The sequence below is a fragment of the Electrona antarctica genome (assembly GCF_951216825.1).
Source record: "Electrona antarctica genome assembly, chromosome: 15".
Taxonomy (NCBI): Eukaryota; Metazoa; Chordata; class Actinopteri; order Myctophiformes; family Myctophidae; genus Electrona; species Electrona antarctica.
In genome coordinates, this window is record NC_136796.1 from 14341127 (window position 1) to 14360058 (window position 18932).

The 18932-nt window shown below is 43.7% G+C and overlaps 1 protein-coding gene across 1 annotated transcript in view; it reads left to right on the forward strand.

Annotated features, from left to right (window-relative positions):
* angpt1 (angiopoietin 1) overlaps nucleotides 1-18932 on the forward strand; it is an 80115-nt gene that overhangs the window by 53305 nt on the left and 7878 nt on the right. Inside the window, exons 6-7 of the mRNA XM_079522817.1 lie at nucleotides 267-368; nucleotides 4225-4391. Coding sequence (XP_079378943.1) covers nucleotides 267-368; nucleotides 4225-4391 — 269 coding nt within the window. The remainder of the gene's footprint in view (nucleotides 1-266; nucleotides 369-4224; nucleotides 4392-18932) is intronic.

Genomic DNA, 18932 nt, shown 5'->3' on the forward strand with positions numbered 1-18932 from the left:
CCAGGAGCGCGTTGGGACCAGCTAGGTTGAATGCAGTGCATTGATCCAGTTGTCTCCCGTGTAAAATGTAATTATTCTGTAATTGCTGTGTGCACTGCTGTACATGTGTGGCCACTTGGAAAATTGTGTTCCGTTGTGTTCCGTTACCTTCATCGCTGTGTGTGTGTGTGTGTGTGTGTGTGTGTGTGTGTGTGTGTGTGTGTGGGTGTGGGTGTGGGTGTGTGTGTGTGTGTGTGTGGGTGTGTGCACGTCCACGTGCGCTGCAGGTGTACTGTAACATGGAAACAGCCGGCGGTGGATGGACAGTCATCCAGCGCAGGGAGGACGGCAGTATGGACTTCCAGAGGACGTGGAAGGAGTACAAGATGGTAAGACGGGACGGATATAGAGCCTGCACACGCACACACACGCACACGCACGCACGCACATGAGCACGTGCGCACGCTCACACGCACACACACACTGAGAGACACATCCAACACTCATCAGTATCAATTCAACGGGAGGCAACAATGTGGACGACCACTTTCAACCTGGCGAAAGTTTTGCAAAACAAAGTTAGATTTTTGACAGTGCTAAGCCTGGTTTATAAATCAGGCTTAAGTGGTTAAAAAACAAGACACTGAGACGAGCGAGAGAGAGAGACATGAGAGAGAGAGAGGGAAAACACTCATCCATATCCATTAAAAAACAAAATGATGGAGTCATGCGATGAGACAAACATCCTGTAGTAAAAACACATTTCCACCAGGCAGATTATGACAAATTGGCTGTGCTCTTTGGCCCCGATGTAACATGCTGAAAGCAGAGATGCAGGGTTCCCTTCTCCGAGCCCATGTGGAACGCCTCAACCAGATGTCCGAACCAACCTTCTCCTCGACAGTAGCAGCTGGGGACGTCTGGAAACTGTACCCACGTGGGCTGGAACCCCCCCCCCCCCCCCCCCGTCCCCGTCCCATCATTTGTATTAGCAGCATTGAGACTCATTTACAATTCATCCACTGACTGAAAAAAACGAGAAATGAGAAAGGTGTTTTGACGTGTTTTGTCGTCAATTCATTATAAATCAGCCTTAGTTAGGGTGTCAGACGCTCGCACCTACCGTATATATTACACCGAGTTAGAAAACAAACATTTTTGTTTCGTCTACTGTATATTGCCCTGCACCAGGTGTTGCGGAGAACATCATCTGTTTGTCATTAGGAGGGAAGTGTGTATATGTGCGTGTTAACATCGCCAACATACTGCAGGAATGAATGGCTAGACAGAGTATTGTATTTATTCGCCCTGGAACTAATCATGATGGAGCTTACGGTACAACTGACCCGTGTGTGATTTTCGGCAAATGTACAGTATCACTGTCAAGTGATTTGGTTTTGTTAATAGCCGCCACCCGTGAAGTGCCTTCTGTTGCCAATGGAACGGTTTCTCTTCTGCACTGTGATCGAGACCAGTCCTTCATGGGTCAACTTGTGGGCAGATTTATATTAATATAAGACTGCATCACCGTACCTATAATTACAGTCATTATGTTAATGAGAAGATCCCATATAATGCATGTATAATGTTAAGGTTATGTTATGTGTGGCTCCGTTTGGCTCAACTTATTGATGTTTCACTGTGCCAGCTCAATGAGTCTCTCTCTCTCTCTCTCAGAGAGAGAACAAGCTTACACAACTCAGAAAGTCAAGCCAACCAGCCTCAGACAGGTGGATAGAGCAAACGAGTGCATTGGAATACAGTGCTATGTGGGCTAAGGGTGACGTCGTAGCTCATGAACCTTGGCAGACATGCATGTCGCCAATATACCAGCGTAGTATTACCACTGGTCCTCCACCTCCTCTCTCCTTGAAAAAGGCCGGAGGTGATTGATAGTATTTTATGGTGTGATTAATTTCACTGCGGTTGGTCTCCGTAGGCTAGTCTCATTGTTTTAATGCTCTGGAAGGATTTGTAAATCTTTCACTCAAAAACGAGGCAGCCAATGGTATTGTTTCGTTCCCTTCGCGGTGAGGAAAAGGGAGAGGCTTCTGACAGCGGGGAAAATACACCGCATATTAAATGTGTGATCTTATGACCGGGCAGTGTTTATAATTACATTTCCAGAGCTGCATAATATGTGCCACAGGAGACTGCCATGCATGATGTGACTGATATTCGCAAGCCGCACGCCTATTCAGCATCTTTCGAAATCAATGTCGATAAAAACCTGCACAGAAAAACATGTTTATTTTGTGTGCGCCCGAGGGGCCCTATGATTTACGCACAGATAACTTTCAACATATTCAGCATTCATATAAAGGTTTTACCTTTTTTTTTTAAATCTTAAAGAGAACTCTGGGCAACTGAAAGTGAAATGCAAAACGAGCTCTCTGTCCAACAATATGACTAACCATCTCCATCTCTTTGAAAGATGTAGATCAGGTTCGTGTGTGAGTGAGGGGGGAACGCAGAGTTCTGGAACAATACAAAGGAAAACTCTGTTGACAGAGCCTGGACTCGAGAGCTCTCCAGCCAGGGATCCCGGCCGGGGCAAGCCCCAGTCACTGCATGGAGCGATCTGAAAGGCCCCGCAGACATGAGGGAACGTCTCATCAGCAATGAGATCAATTTTAGTGGGAGAGACAGCGAGAGAACGGGAGGCAGAATGAAACAGAAAGAGAGAGACAACGGCGAGCGAGGGAGAAACATTGAGTGATGGAGAGAAAGACACACTAAGACCAGGACAGCTGGAAACTAAGAGAGGGAAGGATGGAGAGGCAGAGCGAGACAGGATGTCGCTTTTATTTTTATATAGCGCCAAATCACAACAAACGTCTCTTGGCGATTTACATATAGAGCAGGTCAAGGTCGTTCGTTATAGGAGACACCCAACAATTCCCCCATGAGCAAGCACTTGGCGATGACGACGAGGAAAAACTCCCCTTTAACGGGAAGGAATCTTGAACAGAACCTGACTCTTGGTCGGCGGCCATCTGCCTTGACCGGGGGGGGGAGGCAAACAGACACAGACACTCAAACAGACGGAGCAACAATAATACCAGTGTGAAAGAGTATTATGAATAACAAAGATTAAGGATTTAAAGACATATTAAAAGACTGACAGAGACAGAGGGAGGGGGAGAGAGAGAGAGAGAGAGAGAGAGAGAGAGACAGCCCCAGTCACTTTCTCTTCCACCCACACAGCAGGACATGCCTCAGACCAGTGGAATGCCCCATATTTACTTTACCCCCACATCTTGCTTCTAATCAACACACACACACACACACATACACACACACACACACACACACTCTCGACACAAACACTTTCTCCTCCACAACCGACCCAACCACCTCCTCCTCTCAGACAGCCAGCGCTGCATGGTCCAGACAGCCCCGTCAAAGCTGTAATATGCATCGTTATTATTACTCACCACCTCCATCTGTGGCTCCTGTCGCTGTCAGAAGCACTTTGCCTACAGTATATGACTAAGCGGCCGGTCCGATCGCATTTGAAACGTTTTCAACAATAAAAGTAGGCACACACGCCGAGTGTGCATACATACAGTACACAGTCTGTGAAAGTAATAATATGGTTCTGAACACATGCGGAGGAGGGCGTCGTAAAGCTGGTACCAATTTACACTCTCTTAAGTCTTAAACATGTACTGCTACCCTCAGCCCAATAACATGCTTCACTAAATTATGTACAACCTGCAAAACAAGCTTTAATGTAGGGCCCACTAGGTGCCACTCAACGCACTCTGCAGAGAAATGAAAATTGCATGCGTGTGTGTGGGTGTTTATGCGTGTGTGCGTACGTGGCTAGAAAGCGTGTGAGCGACAAGGAAAACACATCTCCGCAGCCAGCGCGGAAACATTCCTGAAAGTGGCCATGATGGCCTCGCGCCCGGCCATAATCACGTCGGTTTAAGCGCCCATCCTGAAGCTGGCTTTGGTGACATAACAAATCAAAGAGTCAGAAAGCGCTTGGACGCGTCTTTCCCGGACAGAAAAATGTTATTAGAAAATTCCTCTATCCAATTTCAGAAACATTTTTCTTTTTTTCTTTTTTTTTCTCTCTTCAGGCCAGAGCTTTCATCTTTCCGAGAAAGAAGGAAAGCTATGGAGGAATGGCTTCCATCCCTGCTATATCCATGCATTTAATGAGTGGATTTTGCGTGGTGATTATTCATTCAAGACCTTGTTTCTGTGTTTGTTGCCTCCGTCCGTCTCCTGCAGGGCTTCGGGGTCGTGTCTGCAGAGCACTGGCTGGGGAACGAGTACGTGTTCTTACTGACCAGCCAGCGGCAGTATGCATTACGGGTAGAGCTGACAGACTGGGATGGACACCAGGCCTTCTCCCTCTACGACCGCTTCCACATTGGCAGTGAAAAACACAACTACAGGTACCATCACTACTACTGTCGACTACTAGTACTAGTACTAATACTTAACTCGTAGCCTGCCTTTGGCGTGAATCCGCGTCATTTGAATTATTATGGCCAACCGCCATTGGCGTAGATTAGCGTTAATTGGTCTTTTTTTTTTTCTTATAATTTTTATCCCACGATTTTGTAACCCATTTTTCACCCCTGTGTCAATTGTAATTGGTCTTTTATAGTGCTTTTGATCGATCGAGATGCTACTCACATTAGCATTGGGTTGCTAGTTGATGATGTCAACAAGACTGGCGTGTGCCATTATTGTGTATGTATTATCTTGAATGCTGCGTACACCCACGCCCACTATCTGTTTCTTTCAATTGCCTTTATCTCTAATACCTTGCCCCAGATGGCATTTCTGGTCAAAACAAGGTTTATTTATGTATTCCTATGAGGTGAATTCATTGATTAATCCTAGCTGGCGGTGAAAGTGTGTTAATTTAACAGTGTATACACGTCTAACCGAATGGACATTACATTACAAACTCTCTGATTTACAAATGGATAGCCTAAATGAACATGGGGGATTTTACTCTGTACTATGACTACTAGTACTACTACTGTTTTGTCTACGGCTAATAACATTACTGTACCATTGCTGCTACTACATTTAGCTCGTAATTGACCATAAATTTGATGATAGGGATACCGGGGCCTTAATACAGTAGGTAATAAAATATAACAGTCTACTTGATGCATTCCATATGGTAGCCAGAATAGTCTGCCAAATTTTTGAATTTGAATTGTGGTTGAGTTAGCACTATATACAGTACTGTATTCACATCATTTAGGTATCATATATGAGCAGAATAAGTAAATGTTTTGAGGCCGTTATTTCTTGATTTCACGATAGTAATGAGAGATAGAGCTTCACTTGACAATGTGATGCCTTTTGACTGAATGAACATAGAAACAACAAGAAGAGAACAAGAAAATATAGCCTAATTTATAATAAACATTTTTATTCAGACCATTAAGATTTGTCTGTAAGCTTGAGCGATACCAATCTAGGCCGATACAGACTTTCAACGTGTTTCAGTCACGTCTCTCATGAATTGCTGTATCTCCGTCCAAATCCCAGCTTTCCAAACGAAAACAAATCTTTTGTCATCTTCCCTGCAAAATGCCCCTGACGGACATCTTGTCATTGTGCGCCGAGTGGGTGCAAAGCTCTCTGTTTTCTTTTGAAAAGCCGGGTTAGGGCTAGAAGGCCTCACGCTATGGCAGATGCTTGGAGTGCTATGTGGAAAATGACTGGAGACTGGCTGCAGAGGGTTCCAACTTCCCAGCAATCACTGCCTTCATATAGGAGATGGTCTGACAACTCCAATTTAATTGTTAGCGCTAGATTCCCACTCCCCTCTGATAAACCATGCCTTTAGCTTCAACTCTTTTCAACTTTGATTGAAAGGATTTTCAGCTTTTTGCTTTTTTTTTTAAATCTATTTTTATTGAGGTGGGAAGGGAGAGTCCAAAGGCTTAAAAGCCTTTACCTCTGTATTCCTGTTTTTTAACACTGACGTTCTGTAAAAGATAGCGGCGTCTGTATTTTCCCGTAGTGGGGGGCTCTCAGGTCTTATTGTCAAATCTGATTTACAGAATTGCCCTTGATTAAGCGATGACAGGTTCTTACTTGAAGGAGTTTCCGACTTTAAGTGTCAGTACCTGGTGCAGGCTCGGCGGGTTTTCTCAGAGGACTGAAGAAATGGATTTCACGGGTATATACCTATCGGAAGGGATCCCCTGATTTGTTTTGAGTTTTGCACAGGCCACGCCGAGGTTTCGTACATCAACCAGCAAGAAGGTCGCGCTGTAACCCCATCTCTCTTTGCCTCTTTGGTCTTTGGTTCTGTTTCTGGTCTGGAGCGACTGACTGACTTCATCTTTTCCTGTGGCGTGTATAGACTTTGGCACTCTGAGATTTAAGTGCACAGGGCCATATATGATGTTGTTCAGGGGGAGATAATTCAGGTATGTTTATCTACTCTATCTAAAAGTAGGGCTTTTATCTAAACTCAAAGCATATTTCACTTCATCAAAATGTCACCCCTCCCAAGCTCTCTTTCTCTCTCTCTCTCTCTCTCTCTCTCTCTCTCTCTCTCACACACACACACACACACACACACACACACACACACACACACACACACACACACACACACACACACACACACACACACACACACACACACACACACTTTCGCATTCCGACATCCAGCAACAAAGCCTTGTGATTGCGCCTTATTCTCCCTGCTTTTCACACACATTTCACTGTCATGTTACTGTCCCTCACAACAAGCACACACAGTTTAGTTTGTAACCTTCAGCACAAAAGTGCACAAGGTTTCAGCGTGTAAACAGTAATTGTTTTTGTCAGTTGTTGTTTTTGTCTTTTGGGGCGGAGAGAGCGAAAGAGAGGGGTGTCCTCCTGGCTCCCGGAGGAAGCTCTCTCTCTCTCTCTCTCTCTCGCTGTTTAGGAGTCCAATCATCGTGTGATCTCTATAAATAGATTTGCTCTGACAAATAGTTGTGGTATGACAATCGCACATTGCTTCTCAGAAACTGTGGCCAAAACAAACCGGTGGACCAGCGGAGAAAGGTTGCCATGTTCTCTTTGCTTCCCCTAACTAACTCTCTCTCTCTCTCTCTCTCTCTCTCTCTCTCTATCTCTCTCTCTCTCTCTCTCTCTCTCTCTCTCTCTCTCTCTCTCTCCCTGGTTCGGTGCATGCTGCATTTAAATGTCAAGTAAACTGCGACACAGATTCTCCAGCTTAGATTTATTAGAGTGGAAAACAAGAACAGCAACTGGTAACGGCTGTGTTTTGTTCTTTAGCCTACATCACGTTCTGCCCATCGATGTACTGGGGCTTACAGGAACACTGTCTGGGTCAGACAAATGACACTGATAAGGACTGGGTAGTGAGATATGCACGTCTCTCTCTATCTCTCTATCTATCTATCTCTCTCTCTCTCACTTTCGCTCTCTCACACACACACACACACACACACACACACACACACACACACACACACACACACACACACACACACACACACACACACACACACACACACGTGCGCAGATCCAAGCTCAGACATATACCACCGCTGACAACCACAGGGTTATTCGGAAGATGCGCACGCCTTGCCATTTATCATACATTCCGTGACAAATGATGATAAACCGGCAGGGCTCGACATGATTTAATGATGTGTAGCAGCAAACGTTTGTTTGCATTAATGCCAGCTCCAGAAATGACTCTGCTTAAAGAGAGGAAGGGGAGGGGGGGAGAGCGGGAAAGAGAGAGACAGGAGAGAGAGAGAGAGAGAGAGAGAGAGAGAGAGAGAGAGAGAGAGAGAGAGAGAGAGAGAGAGAGAGAGAGAGAGAGAGAGAGAGAGAGAGAGAGAGAGAGAGAGAGAGAGAGAGAGAGCAATTATATCCTAGTAAAATATAGGATTCTAATCCCTTATAAATTAAATCATGTGAAGGGATATAATGTCACATTTGTTTGCTTTAAATGCTTTCCAACCTGCACGGCCCTACAGTACCATCACATCTTTATTTAATATCCAGCTGGCATATTGTATATAGTATGTAATGGATAATAAAACCATTGTATCTGTACATTATTCATATTTAGGTTATAGTGTAAATATATGGTGCTGAGAATGGAGCCAGCGGAGGAATACGTTGGCATTACAAATTGCAGAGACATACCGGTTGGTTTGTGTTCCTATTCAGACTGTGACATTGGAAACATCTGCTGTGATGATGTCATTTCCAGACAATAGTATATTGCATGATAATTAAGTATAGGTACAGTATATTACCGAGAAGATGTGTGTATAATGTGGCTGTGCCTTAAGATAAAAGATGGACATAAATCAATGACTCAACTACTATCTCTTTGGTTTAAAACCCCTTTTCAACAAACCTGTCCTTGGCTGGTTTTCACCCATGAATCAAATTTCATAACTTGACTGTAAAAAGGAGAGACAGAGAAAAGTGAAGTGGGATGTCTGGAGAAGTTATATCTGATAGTCCTAGCTATACATCAGCAAAGTGGTTTAACATCTAATACACAAATCCTTGTTGATACGGCTGGTTTTGAGTATGTTTGGCTGGACTCCTAAGAGCAGATTACTACAGCATGAAGTTCCCACTGAACACACAACCACGCCGCATTGTGAAATAAAATGAATCCTATTGCTCCGCATTGTGATTGAGAATACCATGATTGCAGAGGTTACTGTCGTTATAAACAATATGAAATAGCACCCTATCATCGTGGCTAAGTACATTAGACAGGGTCTAAATTAACATTGAGGATTTTGCTGTGTGAGTTGTTTTGTCACAACGAGGGGTTGCAGAGAACAATAAACAGCAGTTTGATGACTGGTGAATAATCAAACAATAGTCATCTTATACGCATATTTACTCGATTGCCCTCATATGTCCACATTTCTGCATCACAAAATAAGCCTCTAGTGTCTAGTAAATAGTAACAAATGAATTCCACCCAAAATAGACCTGGATTGCACAGAAAGCAAAATGGACAGAGAAAAACGGAGAGCTGAGTAGGAAAGGGAAGAATGAGGGGGGGGGGGGGGGGGGAGGAGGAGCTACGGAGGAAATCAAACCACACAATGAACAAAATAACCGCGTTAAACTGTTCATGTCATATTGACTTTCCATAATGCCACTGAAAATTGCAGAACTTTACGTTCAAATTACAAGAAACCAAATCTAGTTACACACCAGTTTAAACTAACATAGATTATGATGGCTGTGAATTCCAGGAATTAAATGGCTAAATTGGTTTCAGATCAAATTCATCGTTTACCATAATGATTAATTTAATATATTCATAATGTCAGTTTGGCCCGGGCTCCTGCGTATCACTTACTATGACTGGAATTGAGATCCACTAAATCTGCCAGCTTATGATGAAAGTCGAACAACGTTCGTCCTAAGCGTTTTACTTTGTGTTCTAATCCACAGAGTGGATTCAAGATTTAATAGTTGACTTCAGAGGGTCAGACGGGGGTGATTTTCGTTCTGTATAATTGCTCTACTCAAAAGCAATGCTCGTAGTTGTTTAGAAGGTTCTCCCAGTGACCCATGACACTAATGCTGTTGCACGATAGGGCTAACAAACCCCAAGGGGCTCGCATTAACGTGTTTTGTTCCCAGAGAGAGAGAGAGGGAGAGATATAGACTGTATATGCACACATACTTACACACATACAGAAAGATCTGTCTTATTTTTTGTTCTGTGTGTGTGTGTGTGTGTGTGTGTGTGTGTGTGTGTGTGTGTGTGTGTGTGTGTGTGTGTGTGTGTGTGTGTGTGTGCGTGCGTGCGTGCGTGCGTGCGTGCGTGCGTGCGTGCGTGCGTGCGTGCGTGCGTGCGTGCGTGCGTGCGTGCGTGCGTGCGTGCGTGCGTGCGTGCGTGCGTGCGTGCGTGCGTGCGTGCGTGCGTGCGTGCGTGCGTGCGTACACTCATGTGTACTTTTGTGTGTCAGTGTGTACCAACTGACGCCGTACTGTATGTTTGTGCCGCCTGCTGATTTATACTTTGTCGTACGATGGAGAGTTGTATAATCCAGGGGAGGTCAGGCCGAGTATTTCCGTGTGGCGTTTGACCAATCAGATATCACCACATCCATGTTGTTCCTCGCTGGTCGGGGTCAAACAGATAGACATCCGTCAGAGATCATGCCTGGTCGCGTGACACTCTCTGCCTATACGAGACGAGCAGCGAACCAGTCCTATAGTGACCTTCTCAACAACAATGGCTATTCTCGGAGGAGCAATTGTGCACAGAAGTACATTGATTTGTGGGATAAAGAAAAATATTTGCTCACTACCCTGATCTGGGTCAAGTATGTATAAATAATCTGTTCGGAGGACCAGATGGGATTCGGGACAACATGATTGTGTCAGAGATGCAGTACTTGGTCAGCGACCAAGCACTTTACTAAAATGACAAACACTTTGCTGTAATTATCTAAAGTAACCTTCTTTGCCTTACTGGTATCGTGTTGTGTATTAAATCCAACCAACTTGTATGTCCAAAACTTTACGTTACTGTCCAGGAAAAAAAATAACCTCTGTTCCAATGGATCGAATGTAGAACTTTAAGAACATCTCTTGATAATACTTACATTACATATTACATACAATACATACATTGTTTAAATATTTATAAAACCCACAGACACACTGAACCACCACAACCACTTTCACTTTCCAAACAATCCTTAAGTAGCAAAAAATATCAGATCTATAATCTCACAACGCGTCACATCGCAATGAGCTGTGAGCTATGGACTTTGAGCTGTGAGCTATGGACTTTGAGCTGTGAGCTATGGACTTTTGTACGACACTCTTGTGTGGCGATGTAGAGCATTAAAACAAATCATATAAAGTTGAAACATGGAAGGTTTCTGTCCGACAGCAACCATATGTAAAAACAGGCCATGAACATTTGTTCAACTCTTACTGTACTACAGTAGTAGCAGTGGTACAGTAAAATGAAATGCTCAACACTTCCTCAACGCCTGACACACATGGTTTATGGCTGTAAAGCTAACCTTTTTCTTTAGTATTTTATGTTTATTTATAATAGCCAGGCGTAGAAGTATGTAGGTCAGTGAATCGGTGGGTCTGGGTTTATTATACAGCATAATGTTAAAACACCAGTCAGTCAGTGTGCATGCGAAGGTTCAATACAACCTCCAAGGCACCCAACACAACCGTCGTTGTCCATCATTTTCAGATGGGAACACGCAAATGCAGTACCTGTGTGGGAGTTTAGCTTATGCACAGACACAAGTTGAGGTTTTGCGGTAGGTTAAAAAAAAAGTTTCGGATGTGTCTCTAGGTTGGAAACGAAGCCTTATTATGTTTATTCTTTGACTGGCCGTTACATCTTTATTCAATATCCTTCCCCTCATTCAGACGGCCAAGTTCCAAAATCCAGGGATTTCTCCACATGGTAATGACCAGATCTCCCAGAGGAATCAGATAGATCTCCCTTAGATGTTTTTTGATGTGGGATTTGGGGAAGAATTTGGCAGAGACTGTGGACTTGTGCGTTCTGTGACCCCATCGCATGTCCTAGCCTCACACTGAGATGGTCACTGATATTTCAGATTCTGACTACCCCAGCACTGCTCTGACGCTCCGCGTGCAGGCAGTGGTCACGTACAACATGTTTGTCCACTTAAAATGTAACTGCACTTAATGTTGGTGTAAAGGGCTTAGCGGTCCCTCTGGTGTTTCATTACTGCGTGATGGATTTTAAGCCTAATGGAATTATGAGCTTCGCAGAGCAGATGATGACTTGTTATTTTTCTCATGTTCAGCCCATTAACTATAAACCGTCGTGCATATTGTGGAAACAGCACCTAATTGCAATCATCATTATTAATATTAACACATTGATTATGATAATCAAATATCAATAGACAACCATGGGAAAGAAGAGAAGACAAGAACGTGTACTCTAGTCTGTACTGTGCATGTACACACTGCAAAATCCTGTTTAAGTGTTTAAGTTTTAACTCTGGCAAGAGGGGTAAAGGTTGACATTGACAGCCTGAAACTGTAGTCTGTAGACTCTGTAGCTATAGCATGATATGCACCATAGTATATACGGTATATGTCCTTGTGCCTTTACTTTACGTCTGTCTCCATGGAGCTATACGACAATCAGTGGCCGGAGTGGTGAACGCGAGCGGGCCTCAGCCTGCCAGACACCTCTGTGGCCCCGCAGTAGGAAGTGATCCATTGGGCAGAGTGATTAACCTCTGCTATGGGCCAATCAGACTTCACTTCAGCAGGCTAATGACTGCCAGGTGTGCAACAGCCAACAGCACACGTTAGACCCTGAGCCAGGTTGGTCGTCGGCGTCTAAACACTGTGAGATGAAAGGAAGACCGTTGGGCAACGCCGAATTGTGCTTGTCGAAAGATGAGGGATGTGGCAGGACTCTTTGTTTATTTGCTTCACCATAAGTTTCTACCAAGATACTATTCCTTACTTTCACTTTTTTTTTTTTTAAAATTATGTTTTTATTTTGGTCATCGTGTACAAGCATAATGAACAACTACATCATGTGAGCAAGTGCATTACAATCATATATATATATGTAAAGGTATATTTCCCATGTTCTCAATGGTGACCAAAAGTTAGATTTTCTTTCTTTTTTTTCCTTTTTTTTCTTTTTCCTGGATTACTTTCACTTTCAGTCAACAATACTCAACATCATGGGTATTATTCAACATAATATTATAACCATACCCATGGCCATTCTGTGCCCTTACCATACGCTCCTTAATACTCTTGAAAAGCGACAATATATGCAGGATTTGCAGCTTTAATGAGGTTCTGAAAAATGTGAAACACTTTGTATTGCCATATCTCATTACATTAAGTCTTAAAAATCCCCTAGAAGCATCACTTGATCTTTGCACAGTGTGTATTGTTTTGACCCGGGATGTCCTTCATATTGTTACCGCATACGACCGTATAATATCCTCCACTTGCCTTAACGTGGGGCGCTCTGCAATGAGACATGGCAGATAAAAGGCTCAACGCAAGCAGAGGACATGTTAGCGGCGTCTGGGGGGCCCCTGCTCCGGTCCCAGCCTGCATAGCCGTAATCCGACATGACTTGTCTCAGTAGACGAGAAAGGAGACACGTTTATGATTTTCTTTACCATTTGTGGAGGAATGCTCGTAGGGGCTCTGAGGACCACCCCCCCCCCCCCCACATACCCCTCCCCAATGGCACGCGTGAGTTATAGCACTTTGAAGCTTTATTGACGGGATGTTGTGTTTTCCTGCTGGGGTGGAAGAGCAAGGTTCCTCCTCTTTGTTGCTCAGTATAGCATGGAAGTATTGAAGACGAAAGCTTTGATTTACGCCGAAGAAGTGACTCTTATATAACCCTCTTATCTCTGTGTTTCTCCTATAGAGGTAAAAACAGTCTCTGCAACTGCTTTGCAGGGTATGGGCTGCTTTTAAGACTCTTCTTTAGTATACTGTTCAATTGCAAGGCTATGTTTCACTTAGAATAAATATTTTCCGTCCTTATATTTATTATTACGTAACTAATTTTGCAACGTAATAGGGATAATATTATCTTAGAACAGTGCAGATACACTGGTTTGAGTAATACTGTATATGTACAGCACATAGGTCCTGAAACATCCACACACTTATCGCTAAATTTGGTGCTGTGTGTTATTATGCGTGTGTGAGTTATCACCGCTGATGAAGTACTACTCCCGTGTACACTGAAGGGGGTCTTTCTTTGCAAACATTATTACAGCTTGCCTTATAATGCACTGAGCTAATAAAAACACAGAGCATTTCAAATCAGATACTATGAAACCTGTGATTGCCAACAATAGGGGCGTAATTGTAGAGGCACATTTAGAGCACTGTTACTTGGTCAGTCCATTTTTCATTGGAATTTGATCAGGCACAAACAGAAATCCTCGTCTGACCTTGTTTTGCCGGTTCCCACATACACGGCGTGCTGTAATACTCTCTAAGGTACCAGGCCATTACGACGGGATAGGAACAAAGCTTTAATAATGACGTTGATACTCCTACGACTTTGACTCTTAAGATCCAGTGATGAAGGATTACTAACATGCCGGCGGCGTCCCCCCCAGTGGATGCTAAGAGAATGCGATGGCTGCACACCAAACTCCGTCCCTGGAGGTGTCATTGACAAAAACCCAAATCAACCCCCCCTGAACTGCAATTGAACATTCCTTGTATTTATGAACCTTGGCCAATCTCTTTTCCACGAGTTATTTTAAGGGATCCAATCAGATTGGCGCTCTGTGCCGTTTCAGTTCCCGCTTCGACCAAGCAGATGTCTGACCCTTACAATAAAATACGGCCTGTCAGTGACATGAATTACATGACCACAAGTCTGTCTGTCTCTCCCCTGCCCCCAACACCCCCCCTCCTCTCTCTCTCTGTCTCTGTCTCTGTCTCTGTCTCTGTCTCTGTCTCTGTCTCTCTCTCTCTCTCTCTCTCTCTCTCTCTCTCTCTCTCTCTCTCTCTCTCTCTCTCTCTCTCTCTCTCTCTCTTGCCGAGAAATTCCCGGCTGAACAACCGCACTCACAGGAAAAGCATGTCTATCTCTTGAGTTTATAGCTCAGCCCATCTCCACATTACTCCACTTATCACTCGAGTGCATAATGGACCCGGACAGGGATAAATACAGCTGTCAATCGAGGTGGGGATTGTTTGTCTGGTAAATATACAGTTGCACCCAGTAAACACAGTAAACACAGCCGCAGCGTATTGGAAAAGGGGGGGCCTGTCAAAGTGTCATGCTGGAAATCCGTGCTGATGATGTGTCTTGGCAGTGTGTCTCACTGGAAGGGAGGTTGTACTTAGTTGTAAGGCTTTGTTTTTTTGTTTTTTTCAGATGGGCTGTAAATGTGTAGCAAAGTCTGTTCTTTATCATGCCAGTAGCAGACCTCTTCCTGGATTTAGCCAGTCCTGTAGCAGAGAAATGACCAGGCAGCCACCATGCAGTCATCCTACCAGTAACTCTAGGTTACTTTAGTAACCCCAGTTATTTAAACCAGGTAGGCACCAAAGAATTAGGGTTATGATGATGTCACTAAAGTGGTGTATTTCGACTGGGCCTTTTGACTCAAAGGCTTTCAGCTTTCAGGAAGAAACCAAAAATACCCAGGAAAGACTTATTTGAATATTATAACCACACCAGGGGTGCCTAAAAGGTAGATTGCGATCTACCAGTAGATCACAAAGGCTGTGCAGGTAGATCACATGACATGCCCCTAAAAAACAGTGTGGCCACCCCTGACTTAAGCCATTCGAACGCCGTGGTCAGAATCATGAAAGCTTTCAAGATTTTCCCTGACCCAAAAAAGGTTGAGAACCACTAATATGAAGTGAATGTATATGCTGCACAGCAAAGAGTATTATTTACTGGTCCCTGGGGGGAGGAAAATTTCAAATTGCTTGTACAGTTTCACCCACAAGATGGCTGCTCCGATGGTGCATGGACGGGAGCTGTTAGGGGTTAATATGTTGTTCTGGGACACAGACAGGCAAACCCAAAGGTTGAACTGGTGACCTTCTGATTCCCAGGCGGCCTCTCTACCCACTGTCCTAACTATACAGTACACTGAGTACAGTATGCAGTACAGCACAATAGCACATAAGGGATTATGCACTGAGAGCGAGTCAGTTATGAGAGAGAAAAAAAGTATGACGGGCTACAGCATTTCTTTTCATCAGGACTGACCATTTATTGCAATTAGGCATGTAACGATATATCGTATATCGATATATAGTTACAAACAATGTGAAAAATGTATCGTGGACCTAATATTGTGATTTGAATCATACCGTGAGTCGAGTGAATCGTTACACGCCTATAGCTAATTGCAATGATATTGCATTCAGTTTGGCGGTGTGCAGGGACGTGCAGAGAGTGTTAGAGGGGAATTATTATTAACACGAGGCCTGCCAGGAACATAGACACGTAGAATAGCGTAGCGTGCCACACCCGGAAAAGCCGTTTTAACAGCGATGTATTCTTTAATGCATGTTTTAATACGATCGTATCGAAAGCTACCGTTCGTTAGCTCTGTTATGCTTCTGAGCCAATGGCCGCAGCCATTTTGAAGATGCGCGCGCATCCACTTACATTGCCTGCTCTGTTTTCAGACGGCTGTATCTCACAGAAGCGACATTGGAGGGGTCGCTTTGTCCCAGACAAGCGTTTTCAACGGCACGGCCTGTAGCAGGCGCTGTGATACTCGCGGTCCACTTTTTCCACCACCGACCGAGAGAACAAGCACCAGCTTCGTCAACACACACAGAATAGTTTCATAGTAAAATGCGATTACGGATATTTGGCTCTTCAAAGTAAGTGTTACGCGCGATAAAACCCTGGCAGGACGCGGCGGAGGGATTGAATAATGGTAGCGGTCAAACGGTTAAAAAACATACATTAACTACAAGGGCCACTTCACCCCTTTTGCAATCAGATCTTATTTCATTGATGTTTAGGACACAAGAAACACTCCTGGGGTTTTTATGTGTGTAATAATAATGTGTTTTTAGATATTTTAGTCATGGCGCCATCTTCATGACCAAATTTGTCATGAAAATGTGGTATCACTTCCTTCCTGGACTACAAGTCACAGTCACACCTCCACGCAGCCTCCCCCCTCTCCACAAGGGGGGTCAGTGCACCAAAGCATTTTGGTCATTGTAGGAAGTCGGCAATCCAGTCAAACCCTAGTAAAACACGCAGACTTGTGTGCAAATTTCAAATTGTGCTACAAATACTATTAACATTGAGTGACTGCAGTTTCTTCCAGCGGTGCAATGTCCTTTTCGGCCCTATTTTTAACGTTGGCTATTTGAAACCGCAACGTGCTGTGAACTTGTAGATCTGCTATTTTCGGCCCTATTTTTAACGTTGGCTATTTGAAACCACAACGTGCCGTGAGCTTGTAGATCTGCTATTTTCAAAAGACGTTTACACATTTTAGACAGGACATTCTGCATAACTAGCTAGCTAGTACTGCCTGACTGCCGTGGTTTTTAGTGAACAGAATCTTGTGAATTAATGTACCACCACGTGACACAGAATTTGCCCTAGATGGTCTGTTGTATTTCAGTGCTGTGGTATAATGTATGTTAGAAGAAGAAGAAGAGACCAACACTGGTTTTTATTTATCTATAAAGCTCTAATTGGGAACTCACCTTCTTATTTAAACTCTCTTTTACAATGGAAAACTATTTCTTATCATACACGCTCTCAAGATTATTTGATGCTTGAGACCATACATACCTCCACTACTTCTGGAAAATCTGCTTTCAAGTACGCTGCCCCACATACCTGGAACACCCTACAAACTTCACTAAAGTACAGCACTCTTCCTTCTCTATATCGCTTTCAACTTGATATATCAACGTTGGTAAATATCAACTGTACCTGTTGAAATGAAATGAAAAATAAGGCCTCTATGACCTGCTATACGCAAAACGTAATGGTTCAGCATCACGTGTCTCACATGAAATATTGTGCATATGCACACGCACGCACACACACGACCTCCACAATACATGCGCACATGCTTATCCAAACTTGCCATGTCCAACATTAATTTTGTGTTGCTGTGGCCACTGATTACACCCATGACTCACGCTTATATTTTAGTATTACCGGTATTAGTTTAGTTGGCTTAGCGAATTCCCCACTGTGACCTGTAGTCACACTTTTTCACTCGGCTGTGCAAATCATCCATTTACACAGCTGTCTAAATACGGGAGTCTTTTCACATTAAATGACTCTCTTTCCTGAGGAATTTACATGCAGGCTCTCATTCTTGCAGGAGCCCAACCTGGACCTTTCCAGCTATCTTGAACATGTACACAAAACCATTGTAGCTTCATAAACATGGTGTAACATCTCCTAAAACAAATATTATTATTATTATATATATTTTTTAGGGTCAAAGAGGGGTTAAGAATCAGTGATTTGAGGTATAATTATTCTCCTTTAAAGAATCATGCTCCTCGTAGTTGTTTGTAGGGGGAGAGTTTGCCGTGACCCCATGACATTATTGTTTTTGTAATAAAACTTGCAATAAAAGTTTTAAAATAAAGTTTTCTCCTCCCGGAGTGAGACTGAGTGCCCAAAGTGTGTGTGTGTGTGTGTGTGTGTGTGTGTGTGTGTGTGTGTGTGTGTGTGTGTGTGTGTGTGTGTGTGTGTGTGTGCGTGTGTGTGTGTGTGTGTGTGTGTGTGTGTGTGTGTGTGTGTGTGTGCGCGTGCGTGTAATACCACACCTCTCAAAGCAGTTCATCAGCGTCATGTACGTACTGTATGTTACTTTCTCATCAGGATGAAGTCAGATTGCGAGGATATTTCATCCCGGACGTTTTTACTCCCATGTCCATTCCTCATTGATGAGAACGGAACTCAGGAAATCATTTCTACTGAAGCTGAACCGTGTTTTATAGAAGAAGTCCTCACTGGCATGGTGTTTTAATACTGTTTCTTGGCTCTGGGAGCTCTTCTTTGGGGGAAACAAACCGAGAGAGCGTGAGAGAGAAAGATGGAGAGAGGCCGCAGGTTAACAGAGGGCAAAGCAAAGCGAAATGCATTCCTAGTGCTAACGATGGAGATCACCATGGGATATCGATGCGAGATGGACTCAGTGCAGTGTGCTTTCCTCCCTCCTAACCGTAGGGATTTCATCACAGGACACACCCCGCCGAAAGATGTTAATGGTCTCTGGTTGCATATCCAGTTACCTTTATTGGTTCAGCATTGTCTTATTGATGCACTATTGTTGCATTCCACACTTAACTGGATGAGTATTGATTGTCTGAAGAATACAGGACTATAGGGTACTAAACTAAAGCAATACAGCCCACGAGGCCATGGTTTACAGCGGTTTAGCTGCACAGTAACTCCATTGAAGTTT